This window comes from Plectropomus leopardus, chromosome 16 (genome assembly GCF_026936395.1).
Source record: "Plectropomus leopardus strain MGB_pleo_1.0 chromosome 16, ASM2693639v1, whole genome shotgun sequence".
NCBI lineage: Eukaryota > Metazoa > Chordata > Actinopteri > Perciformes > Serranidae > Plectropomus > Plectropomus leopardus.
The window spans coordinates 19806066-19831803 of NC_142191.1; the positions used below are offsets into that span (position 1 = coordinate 19806066).

At 38.1% G+C, this 25738-nt stretch overlaps 1 protein-coding gene across 4 annotated transcripts in view; it reads right to left on the bottom strand.

Moving 5' to 3' along the window:
- Nucleotides 1–25738, bottom strand: part of LOC121955431 (regulator of G protein signaling 6) — a 128138-nt gene that overhangs the window by 23353 nt on the left and 79047 nt on the right. For all 4 annotated transcript variants that reach the window (XM_088089659.1, XM_088089658.1, XM_042503388.2 and 1 more), the window contains 3 exons: nt 5595–5691; nt 3034–3084; nt 1634–1740 (listed from right to left, as the gene is read on the bottom strand). In XM_088089659.1, coding sequence (XP_087945785.1) covers nt 1634–1740; nt 3034–3084; nt 5595–5691 — 255 coding nt within the window. The remainder of the gene's footprint in view (nt 1–1633; nt 1741–3033; nt 3085–5594; nt 5692–25738) is intronic.

Consider the following 25738-nt stretch of genomic DNA (forward strand, 5'->3'; position numbering starts at 1 on the left):
TTTCAGTGTCTTTCACACAAATGCAGGATGAAGAAGGGATTAGTTTGATCTAAAGTCTGTTTTAAAAGGCACGGGGAAATTTATTGGAGAAAAAAATGTATGTAATCCATTTATAATAAAAAGCCATTGTTAAAAAATCTTCTTTCGCTCTCTTCCTTTTTTACATCTACAAAAAGTACACAGTTTCAAAAGCTGAATTCAAATGGCCCTGAAACTGTGGATTTTAATAATTTTTAAAGCTGTTTACTGGATTAAATGTCCTGGGGCTCCACATGACTAAAATATAAACTAGAATTGCTGCCTTGCAGTTTGGATATAAAATGTCATCACTATATCATATTATTTTTTTTGACAGTAGTGGGAATTTTTGTCAGAATTAGCATACGAATTCTTGATTCATGCCCAAAACCGATATTGTGTTGCAAAGATATTGCATTTGTGAAAGTAGGACAGACAGGGTTACAGAGACCTTAATCCTTGACTACCAAAATCTACATAGTTTACCCTGAAGTCCAAGTGCACGTTTGAGCCACATTTGAAGAATTTCCCTCAAGGCCATCTTGATATATTGTGTCCACAAGAATGAGACCTATGCAAATTTACCTTGACTGTGACCTTTGACCTCTAAATACCAAATTCTACTTTATTCATCCTGGAGTCTAAGTGGACGTTGGTGCCAAATTTGATGAAATTCCTTTAAGGCCTTGTTGAGAGATTCTGTTCACAATAATGAGACAGATCTTGATCACCTTGACCATGACCTTTGACCTATGACCACCAAAATCTATCAGTTTATCCTTGAGTCCAAGGAGATATTCATGCCAAATTTTATAGTCATTTCCTCAAGGTGTTCTTCATATATTGCGTTCATGAGAATTTTACAGAAGGACGGACACACAGACAACCCTAAAACATAATGCCTCCAGGCACAGCTATTGCTGTCTTGGATGCATAAAAACAGAAGTCATACCATCTATATAAATTATGTGTAGTAGAGCTGCAACAATGAATTGCTTAGCTGACTATTATTAAATTAATCTCAGACTAACATGAGAATCGATTAATCAGATCCTAATTTTTAATGAAAAAAAAAATCCAAATTTTCAGATTAAAGATTCTTAAATGTGAATATTTCTGTTTTGTTTTTATTCCTCTATGAAGCTAACTAAATATTTTTGTGCTGTAGACAAAACAAGACTTTCAAAGACATCATTTCAGCTTTGGGCTGGGACTGATCGCCATTTTAAAATAATATTGCACATTGAGGGCGACACATTTATCAACAAGAAAAAAACTGTCTGTTCCAGAAAATGCTGAACAGATATTTTCTCAGTTTTCTCTGCAATTACATCATTGTGTGTAATAGTAATTATGTCAATGTCTCAAAATCAATGTGTTAGCTTTGTTGTAAACATTTGATACTCAAGTCAGTATCAGGTGACAACAAAGAGTTCAACAAAGATTCAATTACCTATTCCAGGATACTCAACAGACGATGTAACCCTAAACCTTAAAGATCAAGACACTGAGTACCAAACAGCTCATTACTACGCACTTGGTGGTGGTATCAATCAAATCTAAAGTGAACATGATCTATTGATACTCAGTGTCCTCACTTGACAATCCTGCTCACCTGAAAACGGTAGAAAGTGCCGTCATCTTTGAGGGAGAGGACGTGATCTGAGATAGGAAAGAAGTACCCCTGAGCTGCGATGAGACTCCCGATGTGCATGGCCTCAGCTGTGACAGGGGGAGAACAAAAAGTCCTGATCACTGTGGATTCCTTAGTGCTTCATATATCATCTATATTGCAACATCTACTTGTAGTTGGGACATTGAAATCAAAACAGACCCTTGTGAAGGTGTCATTTTAGAACAAGGTATAAATATAATACCATGAAGATGACAAATATAAAAAGATGAAGATTTTCTCCAGTTAGAGATTTGGAGAAAAGCCACATAGGTACCATCGATATGTCATTAAGGATCACACATTACTGTAGCTGCGTTTAAAGTTCTGTTTACAGCAGTTCTCAGAGTATATATACAAATAACATGTTGTATCCTTTTGAATTCAAATTGGATTTCAGCTGTATGATTCAGCCCTGAAGCGGTTTGACTGAGGATGTACATGGATGACTCAATGATCGACTCAGTGTCGAGGCTGTGGGCTATTGCACCAACAATAAACACTGCTCTCCCACTTACCGGGATTTTTGTTAAAACTCTAGTTTTCTCATTTCATGCTCATTGTGTTGTATTTGCATTGTTTATCAACATTAACTTGTAGAACACTTAACTTTCCAGGTAAAGTCATTGCCAATATCTTCTGTTCATTTCAAATATACCAGTATAAATGTGTCTGAAAAGGTAAAACCTAAAAGATTTTCCCTTTGAAAGACCTGCAGTGTCTGCTTCACACTGTGTCTGACCTTTCACAAACTGGACTGCAGCGACAAACTCCTCACAAGCTGCCATATGTGTTCTCCTGTATTTTACATCGTACAAAGGGGTTTTGAATTGAAAGGTTTTCATTTCAGTCTTAGAGGGTCAGAGCTGTGCAGCTCTTTGTTCCTTCCTGGTAGGTAATGAGCCACATCTGAGACCAGGTGCTTATCACCCCTTTAGGAGGAACAACAGCCTGAAGGGCTCGGGCCGTCCAGGACTGGAATTGAAAACACTTGTACAGAAACACAACGTCAGAGAAAATTTGCAAGCAACATAAAGGAGAACTTGGAATTTGATATTAATGGTAACCATGAAACATCAGTTATTAACCTGTCCCAATCAAATGCGAGTCCCTTTTACTAGCCTGGTGCAGCAACACTTTTTGAAAAGTAAAGACCTGTCTCAATCAGAGGCCCTGTCTAATTGCCATTTAGTTTGTTTTTTTAGAAGTTCTTTGGGTGTTTGTTTGATTGTAGTTAAATGGGGAAGTACGTCATTCTGATATGTAGAGAGGGTCATTTTGACTTTTAACAAAGTCATAATATTCAGCACTGTACAGACTGGTATCATATTTTAAAAACTTACCAGGATCCTCGATGGACAGATTCTTCATCAGCCACTGTACTATATCAGTACCTGAATCAGGGCGGACACAGAAGGACAAATGACTGTTATACGATGAATGGTCACATATCTGGTAAAGACTAGCTACAATATAAGAAATAGGAACAGAGGGAAAAAAAGCAAGAAAGGCAGTAGAAAAGTATGGGAGCATATTGCATTCACTTGACAAACTTGATAATAATTATGATAATTATTAAGACAATAATGTCTTTAAGATAAATCGGGAATTTTTTTTTTAAAGTGAATGCATCACACTTATGTAGAAAAGAAACAGAAAAGTGAGGGGCGGGGTCATCCTTTTCAAGCCACTTTTTGGGAATTCATGTTAATAGAGTCTAAAGAGAATACATCAGGATGAATAACACTAAATGATTACCAAGGGGGTATATTTATTTGTAATTTCTTTATGATCTACATTCAAAATTATGTGTCATAGAGGACATTTTAGCTTGCTCTAAACTAAAATAATTATACCTGCAAACTTAATAAAAGAAGTAGTTTAAAGACAAGATTACGAATGAATAAACTACCAAATAAACTTTGACGGCTTCATGTCACACAGTTGCCTTGAAACTGTTATAACAACCACAAAAGGTCTCTTTATGATAAGTAAAGACACTAAAAAACTCTGGATTTCTGCGGGGGAGATCATCTCATCTGTGTCCCCCCTCTGCTTTCTCTGAGTCCTGAAGGAAATGGTGTTTAATTCTTCATCATTCATTAGTTTCTTTGCCCTCGGCACTCAGCTGCAAACATCTAAGCTGCTGCTCTGCACATCCATCTGCTGCTGTAGTAATTGTGTTTATTGATATGCTCAGCTTATGGCTTATTGGAGTAATACATTTTCCATAAGTGCAAGAACTGAGAGAGAAAAAAGAAGAATGTTAATAGCCTCCCTTTGTTTCCATCATTTGTTTGGGGTGTGTCAAAGCCTCCCATTGCGGCTCCAGATTTATTTCTATTATCAATCGAAGCAACAACAGCCAGCAGGCGAGGTGGCTGACTTCAATCCCCAGCTGACAGGTACAACTGGCTAATAATGTGTTTATTTTTCTATTCTAAATGTTTGTGTGCATGTTTCCCTAGTGACTCACATCAGTGCTGCTCCACACATTGACACCTACAATCGCAGCTCTACACAAGCAGCCGGAGGTTGATTGCCTTGCTTAAGGGCACCTTGACAGTAGGAGGACAGCATTACTCATTCTGTTTCCACTTTCACACTTTCTTTTCCAAACATTTAATCATATGTTGTCCTCCCACTTTCCCTCCAGATACTCAGCAACCCGACAGCGAACCACTGCTGAAGAAACTGAGCAGCAGCCTCGACAGAAACAGAATGAAATGCAGCCACAGCACACATATTAATATTCCTTGTATATAATTGATCCTGTATGTATGTATATAGCTACATAAGGCTGTGACTCAGCTGCTGGAGTTTTTGCTTTTAGATGTTCCTCTGCCTCTGCCATCAATATTTATGACTGTTATCACTGGGCTTGCTGCAAACCCCACCACTGAATGCAGTAAATTGACATCAATTCTGGTAATTACTGCTACACAGATTGTAAAGTTTTGCATTTTACAAGCACATAATTTATAAATCATTTCCTAGAGACAGCAATATGTCCAAATTATAGGGGAAATAGGAATTTACTTTGAAGAATAGCTTTATTAATGTGTTCTACCACTGGAAAGATGTTCTCTTCATAAAACTGGACTGACTATGCAATAGAAAGAAGCAACTTTTGAAATTTAAATTTAAACCATTTAAACTCAAGATAATGCAAATTCAGTATGCGATTATCACTGTAAACTTTATCAATCAATCAATCAGACTTTGTTTATATAGCACTTTTCAGTCAAGTAAAACTGTAACTAGAAATGCTTTATACAATAAAACAATATTCCCCATATGTGGCAATTTTTATGTTCGCAAGTTCACATTTTTCACATTTCCTTTGAAGGCTGAGCTGACCTGTGTATCAAATGAATACATTCTCAATTATCCCGATATTTGGTACCAAATTACATAGTTCTGTCTGAGTAATTTCCAAGTAAATAATTTCGAAATTAGTGGTAAGTTAGAGACCACTGCTCTTTGCATAAATAGGTAACTATTTGCTGGCATGCTCATCTTTATACTCTACAATGACAACCTATACAGCTTTGGGATGGTGGACTAAAGTGGCTAAAAAACAAAACTTCTAGAAAAAAAGTTTTATCTCTGAAAAAAAGTTAATGTATCGGGACATTGTGCTAAGTCAGCAAAACCTTTTAGTGAGGAAGTCCGGGGGAACATTTGTGTCATTAAAGTGTGTTACAGCGGAAGACTGTTTGCGTCCCTTTTTTTTTTTCACCATGGCAACAATCATTTCCTAACCTTTATTCACAGTCTCAGTTGTCTAAGCCAAAGCAAATCTTATTAACCACTTAATTGAAGATCAGAAAACATAAGCACAATTCTGGCAACATAGTCTTGCAGGAAGTCTCTGACATCTCTTTCTCTCTTTAGTTCTTACCTGTGACAACACTCGGGATTTTGGTCATAAAACTTTTGACAGTTCTGATGGGCACACCCTCCGTCTCATCCTGGATGTTAGTGACAATGTCTTCAATCTGCAGAGGAAGACAGGCACAGAGGATAGAAAGCGGGACAGAAACAGACAGGGAAAGGGAGATTTAATTAAAACAGGGTGGTTAAGATTGAAACTTTAATGTCATCCATTTGAGACAAGTCATATTTCGAGGACTCATTAAACATGCTAGATACAGCATTCAATAAACCATCAGCACATTAGTTTTAATCTGCCAGTTTCTGCTCTGCATTTTATATGTGCAATATGTCTCTTTTTTCATTTGCCCATGAAACTTGGGATGATACTAATGTAAACAGTCTTGATATTATCTCATTTAGGAAAGAAGGTGTTCAACTCGCTTCAGCTTATGAAGACAACACATTCACAAAATGACCCTTCGAGAGAAGCTGCCTGTTAAATTAGCAGCCCACTCACCGGACAAAAACAAATATCAGCAAAATCACATAAACATTACATAGAACATGAACATCTTTTCCTAACCATACCCAAGCTGTTTTTGTGCCTTACAACAGCGTTGTTGAAATGTAAGAAAAAGTTTAACATAAAAATCTACAAACTTTACATATCCGTGGTTTGCAGAAATGTACAATGCCACAATGCATTACTGCAGTTACGTTGGAAATAAGCAGCCCAGTTGCAAGAAGAAAATGTTGGCAATGCAGCTACAGACCACTGTTCAAGACAAACAAACAACAAAACGTTGTGATTTAGCCAGTGATGGCTATATTTTCATATGATTTTTAGGCACCAAAACACAGGCGTTTTGTAGCGACCCATTGCTTGATTTCCAGCAGAGATAGTGCAATTGAAAGTTTGTTACCAAGACATCACTGTGTTTTTTGCTGAAAGAGTGGCATGAAAAGCTGTTGTTATTTTTTTTTTTATAAATATGTTGCTGCTTTTCTAGCAGGGATTGTGCTCCCGAAATTTATGCCAAAACACGTTTTTTATAAACTACACATTAACCACAGCACTCTTGAAATGTTAAGTTTCAGCTCATCAGGAGTTCTTTTGAGAGGAATCCCACAGATTTTGAGAGGGTGCAATCATGTGACCAGTATGGCAGTCCCAAATGGTCTTACAAGGAGGCAAGTTGGGGTGGTGAATGGGTCTAAAAAATCAAAATTTCCCCCAAGACTTTCTCCAGGACACGCATATTTGGAACTGTGTAAAGTTTAAGTTAGCTTTGAGTCATTTTAAGGTATGTCCTCACTATGTCTCCTTAACTACACCTATCCTCCATAACTTAACTTATGTATGTTATGTAAGCAATTACATAACTGTACGTGACAGATGTGATGTCATTTGTGGGGTGCTAATTCATAGGATATCATATGATATGTTGTGTGTGCATTTCCGTAGGATATCATACAAACCGAGTTTATGTTGAAATGAAATGTATCTGTGGTTCGCAGAAATGTACAATGCAAACATTTTTTCTGGTGTTTGGGTTGAAATTAGACACAGCTAGTGCATGTACCTCAGTGCAAAATTTGTTGGCTGGGTTTATAAAACTAAAAGAAGGTGCTTTCATATACGCACAAACAGACACAAAGCTGTCAGAGTTTCTGGTGCAAAAAGGCATTTAATTGATCTAACCATTTTTGTTATATTCCATATATACATGTTCTGAAATCAGCACTTGAACCTCCTGGAAAACTACTGCCAAAAATAGCTCATTATCCGTAAGGTCAAGCTGCAATAGTTGGTGTGACTTGAAAACAAAATCAGTTAAATCAAATTTTAGTCCAGTTTTTCGGCCTGTCCTCTCAGATTGAACATCTCATTGGTTTACTGTCAAACATGCAATAACTGTAATTAGAGCACAATATATTGTCACATGTGGTCATATTATCAACAAAAGTTGCTACAATAGCTTAAAGTGGGAGGAAAATCTCAAAACTGAGTCACATGAAGTCATTTGCAGGAGACAGGGTTAAGCAGGAACAGCATGTGCCCTTTGACTATTATTACAACTGTACAGATGTTAAATGAAATCAGCCACTTTGCACAGTAGTAGTCAGATCTGTTGTTTTGATTGCAATGTTGACACCCCCTCTCTGCACAGATGCTTTTTGTTGGCGTCAGAGAGTGGGAAGTGAGAAGTTTGGTCGCTTTGGAGACAGAAACTACCACAAAACTCAGCAGCTATAAATAAACTCTAAATCAAATCCTGAAGAGAAAGACAGAGAGAGAGAGAAAGAGGGAGAAAGAGAAAGAGCGAGAGGTGGATACAGGTGTTGTTTCTCACCTAGACCATTAAAGCAATCAGGAAGCGTTAAAGAAGAGGCAGAAAGAAAAAACTAAAGGCATCACTCACACTTTCATTCAGACTTTTAGCTCTGAGAAAAACACAACCTTTTGTGTGTCCAGTACATAGTGTATTGTTCTGCACACACATGTCCTCATGCTGTGTGCATTTTTCTAACCCCTTTAGCTTTATGAGTATATCTGTAATGTGCAAGCCAGCTGTCAGTGGAGAACAGTTGTCACAGATGCCCACGCTGGGTCAAAGCTGACATGACCACTTCCAAAACAAACTCATACAGACTCTATGTAATGTCCAGAGCTTTAAGGATGTGACACAGCCTATACCATACAAGGTTTATGAGAAATTTTTGACAGACTTCGAATGATCAAAGACTGTGACATTTACATTCAAAGTAATGTCATAATGTTTCTTTGCTAGTGTCATTTTTGCTCGTATGAGCAGCCTGACATATTATTGTAGCCTATCATCAAAATGTCCAAAAAAAGTATGTGTTCTATTTCTAGAAGCTTGATAATTTTACTAAGAACTTGATTATTTATAGCTGAGGTACCTCAGGGAGGAGATGCAGGGTGAGGGAGTTTGCTGGCAGTAAATCTGCTACAGAAGACAAATTCAGCTGCTTCAGAGGGACAAAAGGACAAAAGAGCAAAAGCATCATATTAGTTTGGGTCACAACTGGTTAAATATGTTGTTTTTTTTGCACACTAGCTCCCATAGCAGGACCATCAGTCATTTCTCAAAAAGAAAATAGCAGTTTGTTGGCTTCGGTTTATTGATAACTTTCTGATGTATTTCCAAAATACAACATAGTAGACTTATTTTCATTGATATCTCTGGTATTTAACAGTCCACCAACCAGGATGGGTGCAGCCATCAATCTAGAGAGATCATGGATTAAACAAAAGCCTACAGAACTATATTATAATAGCAGACAACATATTTTTCAAGATGAAAACATTCAACAAAGTTGTGCTGTGATCAGTCTCCTTCTTCTATCCCCCTTTGAGATGTTTTACAGCTCCATGTTAAAATCTTCATATACAGCATCATCTATACAGCAATGTACTTACCAAGTGTTGGCCACTCGTTCAACGCTAAAAACATTCACATATTTGCCTTCTTTCAGAACGGTAGATGAGAGGATTGAAACCACTCTCATGTCCGTCAATTACATAAACCACGAAGCTATGGCAAGGTCATAATTAGCTTAGCTTAGCATAAAAACTTTAAACAGGGAAATTGATTAATTTTATATCAATTAATAACCTTGTTTTACACTGAATTTGAATTGTAGTAAAAGGGGGCCCAATTTAACAACAGCAAAGCTAGATCAAAACATCATTTAAACTCTCACACAACTTATGCAGAATAATCCAATTCTCATTTATCCAGTCATATGCTCACTTCCCAAACAATGCCTTAAAAGATATATAAAGATATAATACCTATAATAAGGTAAAATATAGCATAACAAAAACAACTGAGCTGAGTCAAAACACATGCATGCACGGTAGCACTACTTATTTGTGTGTGAGACTGTTTATGCATTTCTAAATAATAGGTTGTAGTGTAATGCATGTGTTTGGGAAGAAATGAGATTATAACTGGATACATGAGAACTGGATTATACTGCATGAGTTTGTAAACAGATATTTTGATATAGTTTTTCTTGTTGTTAAATGTGGACCCCATTTACTTCCTTTCACCAATAATTTTTTTCTGTTTTTTGATTCTCCATTCACTGCGGGGGCTTGCAAGAACAACAAGTTTTTATCCAGAATTCAGCAGAACACATGGTGAGTAATTGATATACAAATGATCATTTTGCTGGTGAAGTGTTCCTTTAATACATGAGCATCCATCTATCCATCCAGTTTTGCTGGCTTGTTTCCCTTTTCTTCTTGCTTGAGAAATTGTGTCCTGGCTCTAGTTTTGAACCTAAAGGACAAGTATGATGAGTGGTATCAATCTTCTAGAAAGAGAGTGAAAAACCATAGTTACCAAAATCTCAAAGTATGAGTCTGGAGTGTTGGTGGTAACATAATGAATACTTCAGCCCAGGTGTTCTTTTTGCTTGCAAATTGCATTGCTCAGGGACACAATTACAGCAAATACTAAAGAAAAGAAAAGCCCCAAAAGCACATCTCATTCACCTCCAAAGACAAGATGTTCCTTGCCAAGATTTGACATGACAAGGCTTAAGCTTTTACCTCTTTGGCCATCAGACTGCCACCCTGTTCCCCTCTCTTGTTGAAAGAAACAGATCCTGGCCGCCTGCCATAGGCAAGGGTACAGGCAGCTTTGGGCTACACATCAAAATCAATATAATAATACGATTCTAACAAGACCTTGATGGTCCATGGCGACAGCTGCTCCAATGACTTTAATGGCTTCCGCTGTCACAAACAATTCAATCCTGCCCCACCAATCAAAATGTGCATTCTCAACACGTTTATCACAATTTATAACTGGCATCAACCTGAGAATTTCAGGAAAACATGCCAAATTGCCGCCTGTAAGGCTGATCACAAAATGCTGCTATTTCTTAGTACAGAAAAAAATAGGAATATTAGAGCTGGTGTAGGCAGAAAAGGGAAGGAAAAAAACAGGCAGAATTTGAAAATGCACCCTCCTCCTGCAGCTCTCCTTACTCTGTCCTAAGACCCTCCCAGCAGATGATCACGGGCATATTGTATAGTAGCCTAATCCAATGTTAATATACATCCATTTTATTTTTTCATTTTTCCATTATTAGGTTGCTGCAGCCACTCTCCTCCTGGTGAGGTGGTCGGTCGTGGCAGGGAGTGACACAGATGGCATTTATGTAGCTAACATTACTCTCTTTTAGACTCTCTTTTTGATAGTTCTGTCTTTCTTCACTGAGTTGCTTTGCAGTGTAGGCAATTGTAACCAACTTTCTCCTCAGAATTCTCAGCAATCAGGCTTTTAACAATGAAATGTGCTCTCTGCATTTGTAAAACAGCCAATAGGAACGCCCTCTCTCTGAAAATGACCTGTGATTGGACAAAGTCTTCTGTCATGGGCTAGATTACATCAAGGCCTGAAAACAGAAATATGGGGAGGTGTAGACATCTGTTTTTCTCTTTCTGCACTTAAATAAGAATATGCTCAAAGTTTTTTATGGAGTTGTTGCCCCAAGAAGCCAAAATTAAACTTCTCTTCCTGTGTATCACAGGATGTTTTCCTCTACAAGGATACAACAAGTTGAGTCATAGATGCATTAGATTAGTCACAGTTGTGAGTATAAAACAGACAGCTTTATATAAGCATAAGTTGAATTATTAGTCATACAAGTTAGCATCATCGGCGATAGCCACTATTGTTAAATAAAGAGATGAAGAAGCTAACTTCTAACTTTAAGACCAAAAGAAAACATATTACATCACTGGTCACATCCCTAGAGGGTGGATCATCACAGTGACAATCATTCGACAGGAACAGGTGTCTGTGTTTCCCTGTTTTGGGACTGTACAAGTGTGTTTGTTTCGGCTTTGAGTGCAGCCCAGTGGGGGCAGATTTCATCAGACTTACTGCGAGGCACTCTATTTAACGCCCCATGGGGCAGTGGGTCGCCTGATTACAGTGTTATCAGCAGACCGACTATAGTGGGCTAGAAAGCAGCTTAACAGACAGGTGGGTTATGGGGTGATGAGGACTATGCTACTGTTGATTGTAGTTTAATGATCCCCTTTGGCAACAGGATACCTCACCAGTGATGCTGTCTCCATCCTCCAGTAATGTGTTTACTGGTTAAGTGGCTATCATTCTTACAGGAGTCTTATGCAAGACTGAAAGAAGCATTTTGATGGAGAGAGAAGTGTATGGAGGCAAAGATGAGCACAATATGCCAAACTGATATTATGGCAAGGTAAACCTTCAACTTTAGAAAGTGATTTAAGACATTGGTGGTGAAGGGAGTATGTTTTTTCCTTGGATGAAAATACAAATACCCAAATGTTAAAAAAAAAATTCACAAAATCACATGCGTATAATCAGTAAAGCCTACTCAATAATTAAAAGTAAAGACACTAATTTTGCAGAATAATCCCCCTCAGAGCGTTAAATAAGTACATAATACTGTATCATTATTACAAATGCATTTATTTGAGCAACTTTTCAATGCCTTAGCTGGTTGAGTTTGACCTAATTTTAACCTTTTTAGTTACAAAGTTTAACATTTTTATCTAGAAAAAATGCATCATATTTTAATAGATTTTTTTTTAAAAAACAAACAACCTACCCTAACCCTAACAAAACATTACTATAACTATGCCAGAATCAGCCAGAGGGCTAGTTTTCATCAGTAGTCCTTGGTCAGGTGTGAACCGTGTGTTTGGGAGTAAAAATTCTAAAATGATGTACTAATACAGTAATATAAATGTAACTGAGTAGCAAACAACTCATTTTCAAGGCTGAACATTTATTTAATCCCCAAAATGGTGCCGTCACGCTGAGCCAATCAAAGAGCATTACATTGCACAAGAGTTTTTCATAATGGAAAGGGGCTAACATCCAGAGTCAGTCATGTGGAATCATGGGAAGAGGCCACAGTGGCTGTCGACTGGACCCGGAGCCCTGCATGTACAGCAAACACATGCAAAGGAGGCCAACAAAATTACACTTCATTGTATAAAAATACCCCCCTTTAGAAATTTTGACCTTGAAACAGCGGCAATTAGCCTCTCTTTACCCAAACAGAAACCTGTGGGAGAGGCGGCCAACAAAGCCATCACTGCGGCTATAATGAAGCAGCTATACATCCTGCTGAGAGAGAGAAAATGTCAGCCGTGGCCCCGAGTATGTCTGTGCAGAGATACCTGGCTAACATGCTTTAGAAGAAAAAAAAAGAAGAAAATGACGTCTTCTCAACCATGCAGCTCTGAGCCATCCACACAGTGACAGTTTAAAGTGCTGCCAGAGTGACAGCAGGATGGCTGAATGCCAGCTAGAGACGAAGCGCACAGATGACTGCAATTCAAGTCAATGATCCAGGGGCTTAATGTTCTGGCTGTTTATTTAAACACACCTTTGAGTGGTACACAGTTTAGACATCTTAGAGATCAGGGGTCATATTCACAAAGCTTGCTAACACAAAGAGTTGCTACAAAAGACCAAATTCAGACACAATGCTGTTCAAGCCAGTGATTACATAATGATGCACTGATGTTGCTTAATTTACATTTCTGGGGAAGTATGTTGTCAGAGTATTCACATGAGACCGTTCTCTGATTTAGCTCCTTCCGGAGCTGCTTCAGCAAATCTACATATTACCTTCACAAGATCCTTCACAATCAAGTGCTGAGATGCCACACTGATTGCAACATGTTCCTCTGTGCTGTAAGAGGCACTTGCACACTGACAAGAAACACTTGGATGGAAAGTCAAGTGACAACAAAAGGGAAAGGAGATGGGAGAGGAAGAGTGAAAAAACTTGTTGAAAGCCACCAATACAGATTCAGATTTCTTTAAAATGGCATGCACATAAAAATTTGGGGTTTAAAATGCTGTTTAAAACACTGTTTCCTCTGACCACAGAATATGTTGTGAGTGGGCCTCAGGGTTGTAATGAAATATATTTAACATAAAGCAAGGTCTCACTATGACTTTACCAGCAGTGCTGCAGGTACTAACAACACTACTGCTGATCCTTTGGGAAGAAGCCAAACTGTAAGCTCATATAGATCTGTTACAATAGATACAGTTTGCAGAAAGACAATATATCTGCAACATATTACCTCTAAATTGCTTTCTGATGCAGAGGTGGTGCAGAGAGATCTCTTGTCAGCTAACTGATCCAAATTCAAGTTTGTTGATTGTGGTAACCATTCATTATATGCACTGAATTCCTGCCAGCTGCGTGGGTGTTTTGCTGTAATATAACATAATACCGACCTTTCGGGTAAGCAGCATAAAATTTTACCATATGGCAATAAATGATGACTCATTGGCAACATTAAACAAAGATCTCTACTAACAAATGTGTTAAAGGGAAAATTCACCCCTCACTAATTTCCTCATACCTGTGGTGCTATTTATCAGTGGAGATGTTTTGGTGTGAGTTGCAGAGTGTTGAACATGTTGGTCTAAGCAACCTTGTCTCACTCTCAAGTCATAAAATACAGATGCTTAGGTGGGGGGTGCAGGCAGATTGGAGTGGTGTTGGATGGGTCAAACAAACCCTGGGCTTTTACCAGGGAGACCACTGTATGTGTCCCATAAGAAAATAAATGTCAATCAAGTGAGCGGGAGACTATACATTTGTGGAAACTGCATATTTCCTGTAAAAATAGAAGTTAATTCTAAAAAGACAGAGTGCAGGTAACAAGTGTAAATTGACACATCATCCTTGGGTGTCCAAATTGACCCTGAAGGGGCACTAGAGCATCTTAGTTTAATGTGTAGGACCGTTAACATTTGTTTTTGACAAGTTAGAAGAAAGAACTCGGCTTCTGGCGCTAATAACGAAAAAAATCTAAAAAACTCAACAGCAGTGTCTCTTTGCAAAAATCACAAATCCTTCTGCGCAGTGATATGGTTAAAGAAAATAGTTCCTTTATTAAACTGCTCCTAACAAGGTCTGCGGATTATCTTGAGCAGCCAGGTAGTTCTTCATCTCTATGGTCGATATCTGCAACAATCTCCAACACTCTGCAACTCACACCAATACAATCTAGATCATATATATTATAATGGCACTAAATGTAAGAAGGAAATTATGTAGCTTTGATTTTGGGGTGAACTGTCCCTTCAGTACTTATGAATAAAGCTCATCAGATCCTTCAGATCCTACCTAAATTACTGTTAGTGATTAAAAGTAGCCATAAGATTAAATTACAGATCCAGCATGCTGGCTCAACTTCTGCAATTTAATAGATTCAAAGAAATTTAATCTGCATTTTAGGTCAATGTCATGCACATATTCTTCATATAGCTTGTTTATTTCAGAGCTGTTTTAAAATCTGACACAATATGTCTGAGGAGACTCATTATCGACGCGCCCTAGCAGGCCAGCATGCTGTATTTTTTATCACCACAAAATGTATCTACAAACTCTCACACCATTTGATAGCTCACTAAAAATAACTTCATTATGATCCCTTGAAATGGAAAGCAGCTCATTTCATGAGTAGAAGCTCCAGTAATATGGAGTTATAAGCAGAAATGTTGTTGACACACAAGGTTGAGCACCATGTTGCTGAGAGTTATCCAAATACCAAACAGTTTCAATTAAGATTTTCAAGAATGCGGAAATAAAAGTGGAACTACACAACATTAAACATGTTTGTTGTCAGGCAGAATTAGGAACTAGATTTACTGCACTTCAGATGGTGAATTGTACACTTCTTACTATATGTATGCTTTCATAATATAGCCTACTGTACACGTATGTGACAGTATCTCAGAAAACATACAATCATCACCTTGGAAACTCATCCTGAAATGGTGCAAATCTTGTTTGAAGCTCTCTGGCAAAGCAAGGCCACCTTGAAAATAACCTCAGTGTATCAAGATTTCACAACCTTCTGCTAACGTGAGTTGCCTCAGGTCTAACACACACAAGAAAATATGAGTCACTGAGTTAAAAATATCTATCTTAAATAGCTGGTCCTCCAATCAAAGCAAACATGTAGCATGAAACCGCCATATCCTCAAAACAAATACAAAATACCTCTCAGACAAACTTTTTAATGACCTAATGTGTGTAAATTGAATGACAAACCAAAGTTTGATATTTGGAAGCCAGTTTGAGCCATTAAAGTTGTCTCAATCACCAGGTGGAGGATCCCAAAAGAGTCGTCTACAATTCAATATGATTATCTTTGCACATCTTTGTTGTTTTGAGGCATTGCAATATAAATATGAAATGGTGGAGGTAAGGGGAGATGCACCAAGCACGCAGGCCCCCAGACGCACTGTTTAGCCTTTTTTTTTCCCAATTTCTCCAGTGGCCACTCATTGGTTTGCACAAACATTAGCTACCTAGTTAGCTACCAAAAATCAGCTGACTAACAATTTCTTTAGTAATGTTTTTTATAAAGAAAAGGGTCTAAATCTTTATAAAGAGAGAAAAGACATTTGGCAGTTTCTTTTGTGTGCCTCTAAAAACCTTTGTTTGTAGCCCTTAACGCCCTGACACACCAAGCCGACGGTCGACCATCAGTCAATGATGGGCTATCGCTGAACGTCCTCCGTGGCCCTCCGAGCCAGACAGTAAATGAAATTACTCTGACTGGCAGTTCAGCTCAGTGCACGAGAAAAGAAGTGAGGAAAGTCAACAAACAGCTAAAGTCAAGATGGGAGTGAGATGTATATAATGTTGTTTTAAAGTGTAAGATTCTTTTGATTTTTATCCATTGAACTCTTTGGCACAAACATTGCCTGATAGTTTATGTTGTTGCTTATTGGCACATGATGATATGCTTTGTTCTTTCAACATGGGATTGTGTTGCTAATGTGCTAACTGGCTAACTAGCGTCACGGCGGTCTTCTGATTTAGTACTGAAATCAGAGTTATTTCCTCTCAGGCAGGTGCAGAACTTCTGTGCTGGTTGGCCGTCTGTTGGATTCATTGCATTGTGTTTATGAACAACTTTTTGGCTGAGACACAGGCGAGATGACACAATGCAACAGTTGGCTTCGGCACTGCCAGTTCTTGGATGTCAGTTTGGTGTGTCTGGGCCTTACACTTCATCCTACCGTCTATCCCGACAAGAACTGGGACAGCCTTCCCCTATAAGTGAACATCCAAAGCAGAGGGGTATGGGCTAGGATGTGCAAGCAGATTAATTTTGGTCGAAAAATTGGTAATGTTTTATTTCTCTGTTCATAGGCACTTGTTTAGTCCAGTATTAGTTAGCATTGTAGACCTTCTTGGACAACACAGTTGCTTGAGCAATGCTGCTGTATCTGACTGTGACTGAGTCGAAGCAACGTGTACACCAGGCTCCGTATGTTTAGAAGTGTGTGTTGTATGTAAGGACTCTTCAGTGCATGCTTGTATGTGTATGTAGGTTTACCTATACTGTAAATGTCATCCCTGGAAATCATTTCTTCTAAGACCTGTCTTTACTTTTAGTAGGGCACTTTTCCTCCCCTGCAGTGCCTGAATCCCACAGCTGCTGCACCGCTGCAGATATCACATGGCTCTCTGTAGAGCTGCTTACAATCAGGCGAGGAGTTTTAAGATCAGACTGCTAGAGGTCATTCTGGGGATAACTCTTTTTTGCATTTTTATTGTATCCATCTATCTTGTATTCTTGTGTATTTAATATTACTGTGAAGGATAGTAGCATGGTAATATTTTATTTACACTATAAATCTTGTGAGAAGGTGTGTCTGGGTTTCTCTCAGAATAACATTTAATCAACAGCATCATTGCACTTTATGAAATGTTTTCATTGGGTTTTTTAAAGACGAATATTAAAAAAACATTATGAGTCCACTATCACTATTACAGTCCCCGTGTAATATCTTGTCATACTGTATTCTTATTGAAAACCTTATTTTAACAATCAAGCTGACAAATACTCTGAAACCAGTGACTATGACTACAGTGGGACTTGAATGTTTTGACTTGAAAATTCTTGATACTATTCCCCAAGCCCAAAGATTTAAAAAGGTTGAATAACATATCATGACTTGTTTAGAACTTAAAGCTCAAAATGATGGACTTGGGCCTTGATTTGGGACATGTCAGTTAGGCTTGGGCAGTACGTCATATTTCATACCTCCACCAACAGGCGTTGGGATGTCTTTTAGCTCAGCTGCCTGTAGAGACCAGAGACTGAGCTCTGGTGGTGCGTGCTGTGCACTACATACAATGAGTTTAACAGAAAGAGGAACACCTGTATTTATTACAGTACTGAAGACATAGGACATTTCTAAATACCCTTGTATGCCAGAATACTATGATACTGCCCAATGTCAATTCTGACTCGGGACATGACTTGGGACTAGAGTGCAAAGACTAGAGACTTACTTGTGACTTGCAAAACAGTGACTTGGTCCCACCTCTGGTTGTAACATGATTCAATAAACTCAGCCAAAAGCCTCTTTGTGTTACATAAGATCACTTTCTTAGTTGTAAATCAGTGAACTAGGAGGATCATGATGGTAGAACAGTTTAGTCCCTGACGCTCTGGACTAAATTCAGAGAGAATAAAATGTATAAATATGTATTAGAGTACTAACTATGTGAACGACTTTATATTATACACTGCTGTGGGGCACTAAAATATAAAATTATAACGCAGGCAAAGGGATAAACAAATTATGGCGTGACATTATCATAATGAAAAGAAGAGCTAGTGGTGACAAAAACAAACAACCCTGCACTCAGTTGAGTGATGAGATTTCTCTGGACTGGCCCCCCTCGAGCTGTTTTCATTACCAGGCTTTCACAGGTATTTAAGTGATTTGTAATTAATAAAAGCCTTTTAAACTTATCCACAGCTAATAAATATACACAGAAGTTAGAGGTGGTATATTTGTTGACCAAACACTGGGGAGTGAGTGCCTGTCAATGTATTTCAGCAGCATGCTGTGAAATAATGTTGAGAGGGCTTTGATTAATGGTGACTGCACTAAGAGGCACTACAGGGAACAACTCACACATTAAAGTCCGCCCCGAATCTCACATAACACAATACGTTGTTTTTTATTTCTCCCTCTCTCATTTATTAGCCAGAGATAACACCCCATGATAACCATTGTATGAGTTGATTATGATTACTTTAAATGGAAAGCATTTCATAAGTATGAGCAGATATTATGCAATGGTTGAGCTTTATGCTGCCTGAGCAAGTATAAACAACTTCAACTCAAGCCTCTGTGAGGAGGTGGAAATGAAACACTACAGATTCTGTTTTGTTGTTTGATTTTAACACCATACCTACTGTGAGTTTTATACTTTCATGTATGCTTACAGTATAAGCTTTGTGACAAGTACTTGCATCAAAATGACCCCTGAAACTTTCCTGAGCCCAATCAGTAATAACATTGTGTGGCGACTGAGGTCCAAGAAGGACAGCAACCACAACAAGTCAGACTCTCAAAATAGTACAACATTGTTACGTCACTCCCAGATCAGGCAGAGAGATGTTATCCAGTTTTCTTGCTGCCTCGTCATTTCGCCCTGGACACAGGTTACTGTAGGCCGTAACCAACACAATACAAAAAAGTAGCCTACCACTCCTAACTCTGCATAACCCCTCATTTAGCCTTCCACATCTAAGACTAGCTGCCCAGTCTCTGTGCTAAAGAAAACAACACATCCCTCCCTTAGCTCCCAGCCAATTACACGAGTGCAAACTTCCACGACTCACTGTCATAGGTAGCTGACATGACAGACAGGCTTTACAGCATCTAAGCTGTACACAAACTTTCTTCACTGAGATCTCAGTGCTTCATCAACAGTCATCTTGGATTTGACTTCTCATGGTCCCCAAAAAAAGGAAATCTGACTTCTCTACACATCTGAAAATAAATATTTTGGTATGTTAGAAATTTGCATGCTTTTCTCAACTAGTGCACAATTATTGTGGTTATCCGCTGCACTATTTGGGCGTTTTTGCCTTTAATGGACAGGACAGCTTAAGTGTGAAAGTGTGAAACATGCAGCAAAGAGCCAAGGCAGGAATCAAACCTGCGGCTGCTGCAGTGAGGACAGAGCCTCTGTCCATGCGGCGCCCGCTCTATTCACTGAGCCACTGGGTGCCCAGTGAGTCGCCAACTTAAATATACATAGATACACACGTGACCTAACACAGCTGAGGCCCTTCAACCTCTAATGAAGTACCAAAATAGAAATACACAATGTATCAAAGTGAAAATACATAACACATAATAAAAATCCTCTGAGGAGCACAAACACACACAGCATGTACAGCACAGGTGTATGTGCCATGATTTTAGGTGCACACACACACACACACACACACACACACACACAAAATATATAAATATACATATCCACAAAGCAGTGGGTGGTGTCACCATAGCTACTCCATTTTTTATAGTCTATGAGTGGAATCAACAACTCTTCAAGTTATTGATCCGTCAATATAGAAATCCTTTCCTAAAGCAGCTCCCAATGTTGCAGTACAAATCTATAGTCCTCATTCCATGCACAAACGCATTAGAAAGTTTAGCTGAAACTAATGTGCCTGTGGTGTTGCTATGTTTGAGTCCCCTTTTCTCATACTGTATTATATGTCTCTAATCTACATACAGAATCTTCAGTGATATAAAAAACTATTGAAGAGGCTAACTATGATATGTCGACCTTCTGTTGAAGTGTGCAATACTAAGAATCTCAAAAATGGCGCTCCCCTGTGATGGATGTTGTTTCATAAAGTCTGAGCACGTACAGTTCCCCAACATGCACTTACATAAAACTACTGCAATATGAGGATTTGGGTAATCTAACAGTAAATCTAATATCTCAGGCAGGATATTAGCATGTGTCTTGGTTCAGGTGTAGCATTACCACGCCAAATTGGCAAAGGTTGAATTAGTTTTAATCAAAATAATAAATTTAGTCCCAAAAAATGTGTGTGTGCGCGTGCGTGTATGTGTAGGCATCGGTCACACATTAACACACAGTGTCTCGCATACAAGCACATACACAAAATGAAATGCCATTCACCCAGAGTGGGTGTAATGGCTGTGGAGACGGTGCAGCCGTCTGCCTGCAGAGTGCAGGTTTATGTCTGAAGGTCAGACACGATGGCGTTGTGACAGTGATGATGAGTCCTACTGGTTTCAGCCCAGTGCACCCGGCTGCGGGGTGATGTGACTGTTAATGGAAGTGTAATGACAACAGGATGGCTTTGACACAGTCGACTGCAGTTGCATCTCTGCCTGACAGCCGCTGCCATCCCTGAGAAATTTATGAGGCCGGTCAGGATTCTGGACCACAACATGAGAGTCATCTGGTTTGTGTATCTGAAACAAATCACATTGTTTCTCCTACAACCAAAACCCAATGAAAGGATAATATGGAACACCTCAGAGGCTGAGTGTACTTCAAAAGTATTCACCCGTGGCTATATTCTGTCTCTATCTAAGTGTTTTTTGGAATCAGGTTAAAAAACTGCCTCACTTTGATACATTTTATGTAATATTGCAAGTTACAAACTATTACACTGCACTGGTTTAGCTACTTACAGATGCTGCAGCCTATTAGAAACATTAATGGTTTAGTAATATTACCTAATATATAATTGTAGTAAAAAGTATTATATGCATACATGTATGTAGTAGTCTCGTCTCTTGGAAACAGAGAATATCAATAATGAAATTCTGGAGATAAAGCAGAAAAAGGACATTAATTGCCACTGGAAATTTGTCCCCGGTCGAAGTCCCAGAGGGACAAACAGCTGCTTTCGTGTCAGGGTGTATTTTTAGCCACTCCTCAGGAGAGCTTTCTCGGTTGTTTTTTTTTTTTGCATGCCAAAAATAATTCTCATCTCTTTGTTGGGATGTGGGTGCCGGCATGGAGAGCAGCTTCGAGACTGGGGCTTTGCTAATGTTCTGCTGATTGCTCTCGTCTCTTGAAGGACATCGCTAATCGATAGAGTGTGTGTCAGCAAAACAACTGATGTTCTGTGGTTATTTCGTTCAGACCCATTTTCACTCATGTTCTTCTGGCACGGAGAGTTCCTTCTAGTTCACTGAAAACATTGTTTTTATGTTGGATTTAATGTGATGCAACTGTAATTTGAAAATGCTTCACATATTCTCTCACTTATTACATGTGTAGTTTTTCATGTGAAGCCTCTGTTTTTTCTGTCATAATAAATATGAGCTGTTACTGACACTAATCGAACGGCATTCAAACAAAGAGAAAATTTGTTCTTGATGAAACAGCTCCATGACACCATGACCTTTAACTGTCACACTGAATCTTAAAGTAATCAGTGCAGAAAAATGAGTAATTATCATTACTGATGAGAGGGTATAAATGTTTCGGTTACAATTAATTCATATTTTCAATATGATTCAATGATAATTCTGCTAGTTATTTTCTTACAGATCAAGCGGCAGGGACAGAATATGGTATTCATGACTGTGTTTTCAATAATCGCCTGAACCTAAGAATTGTTGGGTTTTAGTCATGTTTATATCTACATACTGACACACTGACTCTAGACAGAGCTATTTGCATTTTTGCATCAACTACCATAGTTCTCCTCAAGCTTGGCACACAGGAGAGGTTTCACTTTTGTGAAACCACTAGGCACCACTAGGTGCCGCTAAATCCCACACACCTTTAATTAATCGATAAATTAATTAAATTGTGACAGTATTTCTCATTATTTTCTAAATGTTTGCAAACCAAACAATTACCCAGAGCCCAATGTGACACTTTCACACTGCTTGTTCTGCCAGACCAATAGTTAAAACATGAAAAGTATTAGAATTTATTAAAATTGATTAAAAGAAGAAAACAGCAAATCCTTACATTTCAAAAGCTGGAACCATGATAAGTTTGGCATTTTTTCATGGAAAATTACACTAATGATCAAGCTGCCAATTAATTATCCGGCAACAGACTAATCAATTAATTAATTTAATAATTTGGTTATAATATATACTTATCTGTACAGTTGGGTAATTCAATTTTTTTTAAAAAGCATCTTATTTTTAAAGCACTCCATAAGCTTAATGTGCAAATGTTTTAATTTGTTACGTAACAAGTAACTACAGACATAAAATAAAGTAGTAGAGTGAAAAGAATCAAGTAACGTGAAATGGAAATACTCAATAAAAGTTCAAGTGCCTCAAATCTGTACTTGAGTAGAACTACTACTGCGGAGTAGTAGCAATACATGCAGAAATCAGCGGTGGAGGAAGTATTGAGATCCTCTACTTAAGTACTAATACCACGCTGTAAAATGACTTAGTACATACAAAGACATTGGAAATGTAACTTAAGTAGACGTAGACAGTTATGATCAAGAGACTATGTTAATTAATTAAAAGTCAAAGTACTCATGCAAAAATCAATTTAATACATAAAAAATAATTAAAGGGAAAGGCAGCAAATCCTCATATTTAAGACGAAACCACACAGTGTTTCTTACATGAAAGATTACTTCAGCCATATAAAAAGTTGCCGATAAATTTTCTAATCAATTTACTAATTGTTTCAGCTGCACTTGTATATTTTCATATGGTTTGTGCGCAAAAATCTTGATTTGTAAAGTAAAAAAATTAATATTTCCCTCTATACTGTACTAGAATAAGAAAGTGGCATGAGATTAACGCACACAAGTTCAATACATGTACCTCAAATTTGTCCTAGGTAAAATATTTAGGTAAATGGAATCCGTCAAATTTCAGCCCTGGCACAAATAAATTTTCTGCTATTAACTTTCTGGTGTCATCGGACCACATGGAGAGAAAAGTGGTGCCCATGATAAGCAGTGCAGATTAGCTGAGCACTAGAACCTGTAGGGGTTACAGCTTGTGCGTGAAAACGTTATAACATGCTGAATATTTGAGTTCAGAATATAAATCCCCAGGCTACCACTGTACAAATGCACCAATATCATCAGCATTTCCGACTCTATTTAGCCGATCTAACCTAACTTTTCTTGCTGCTATGACAAAGAGGCAATGGGATATTTCAGATGCAGAAAATGTTGAAAGGTCAAAGTTCTAATAAAAACTTGGTGATTGAGTTTTCCATCTGGCAGAGAGCCGTGCGGCCACAAACAGCAGAGTGTGAACTGAGGCCAAACACTCCCTGGGCAATAATCAATCCAGACAAGTTTTCATTGCTCCCAGCGAGGGACACCAACAGAGCAGACCTCCTGTCTTCAAGCCAGACACATCCATACCTGGCAGAGAGTGAGTAATCATCACAGGAGGAGGCTGATTATTTTCTATTTCTCCTGTTTACCAGTGGGAGTCCAGCATGCCTACAGCAAATGTTATTGCTGAAATATCATACAACAACTTATCCCATGTCTCTCTCTTGACATTTTATTATCACAACCATCATTTTTATCATCATCGCCACTGCTGGCCACGGAATTCAGATTAAAGTGTATCTTACAGTTGTCTTTCTTGTTTTGCCCCCACAGATGCAAAGCAAAAGTGTTGTTTCACTGCACCTCGCGTTCTGCTGCTCTGTCTGTGCCCAGAGTATGCTCCACATTTCAAGAGTGAGGTGAATTAATCACTGAACAATATGTATATGTATATATATTTTTATATTTTATATATATATATATGTATATATATATATATATATAAAATTAACTCAACATGAGGCGTTGCATGCTTTAATTGTGGCAGGCTGCCATAAATGAATGAATTCTTGGAAGAAAAAATGAAAATTATCTTGAATACAGAAAAAGTCTGATTTTTCAGTTTTGGTAGAAAAACTCTGAGTGCAGCCTTATCAGCTGTCCTTTTTCTTAGAATACAATTACTTGTGTATTATTGCAACCAAGGAGCACGCAAAACACAACTACTAGTGTCACATACCCAACGTTTCTTTAAATGCAGATGCCTGAGGCAAATAACATTGGCGATTGCCATTTCAAATTTTGCTTTGAGGAGTTTCAGCTGTGTGTAAAATGGTGAGAGTGAATTTACAGAGAACATTCACTTTAAATAAAAATAATTCAAATATGGGCAGCAAGGGGAAAAAAAACACTTCCTTTCGAGAGACTGCGCCCCTTTCAACTTCATTCTTAATTTGTCAAAGAAATCCATTTTGCTGACAATTTACTGCTCTTCTGCTGCACTTTCAGAGTGAATAGGGATGGGTACGTGGGTGTTTGTGGAAGGGCCCTCATTAAAATCTTTTTAACTTACCTAACACTTCCAGGATCCAACATGAAATAGTACACACAGAAGAATGCTGGGACGGTTTCCAAAGCTTTTGGGGATCTCATTAGACCTTTCAAGCCTGTCAGAGCAACATTATCTGGTGGAAATGCAGCCATTTTGACAGAGGACTGTCAACTGTGTGCCTCTCATTCCAAGTACTGCAGGGACGGCATTTTTCTGTAGGCAGATACGTAAGTTAGCATCGCCCCGGTTCCCTCGTCAAAAGCGATTTTTTTCTACTAGATTTTGATTTATTGCTGAAAATAAGATGTGTGACAAATTAACGTTAATCGTACTTTCATGTTTTGTTCTGCAAGATAATCTTCGCAAATGAACACCACTTTAAGGATTTTTGAAGCGTAATTGCCAGATGCACTCAAGTCCCAAGTCCCAAGTCCTAAACTTGTTTCCACTGAGTTTCCAAATAGGTCATAATGTGCTCTTCACCAAATGTATCGCCATTTTAACAACAAAGTAGTAATACTACATTTACGACAATAATGAATGCTTTTGGCAGTTGTTGCATCTCTGTCTGTAATTTCGACCCTCGTGATTTGCATACTGCAATTAGTTGGGTTTTTTTTTTTTTATCACTTGCCATCTTTTTGTACAAAAGTATCGTTGCTATAAAGTAATGCTGGCTCTTTATGGTTTTCTCCTGAGACTTTACTAGATGCTGTCAGATTGGTTTCAAACAAAGTGAATTTGGAGCTTTAAGCGTCAAATGGATAGCTTTAATGTTAGTTGGAAATGAAGGAAAATACATTTGGGAAGTTTGTGATTTGCACAACTAAATGATTAAATACCATGTTTTTAACCTTTGGGTTGGTTTAATAGTTATACTTATTACTTACATACTTTGTATTTTCAAGCCAAAACGAATCAAAACCAATCAAGTCCAATTGAAGTCACAAAGCCTTATACTTAA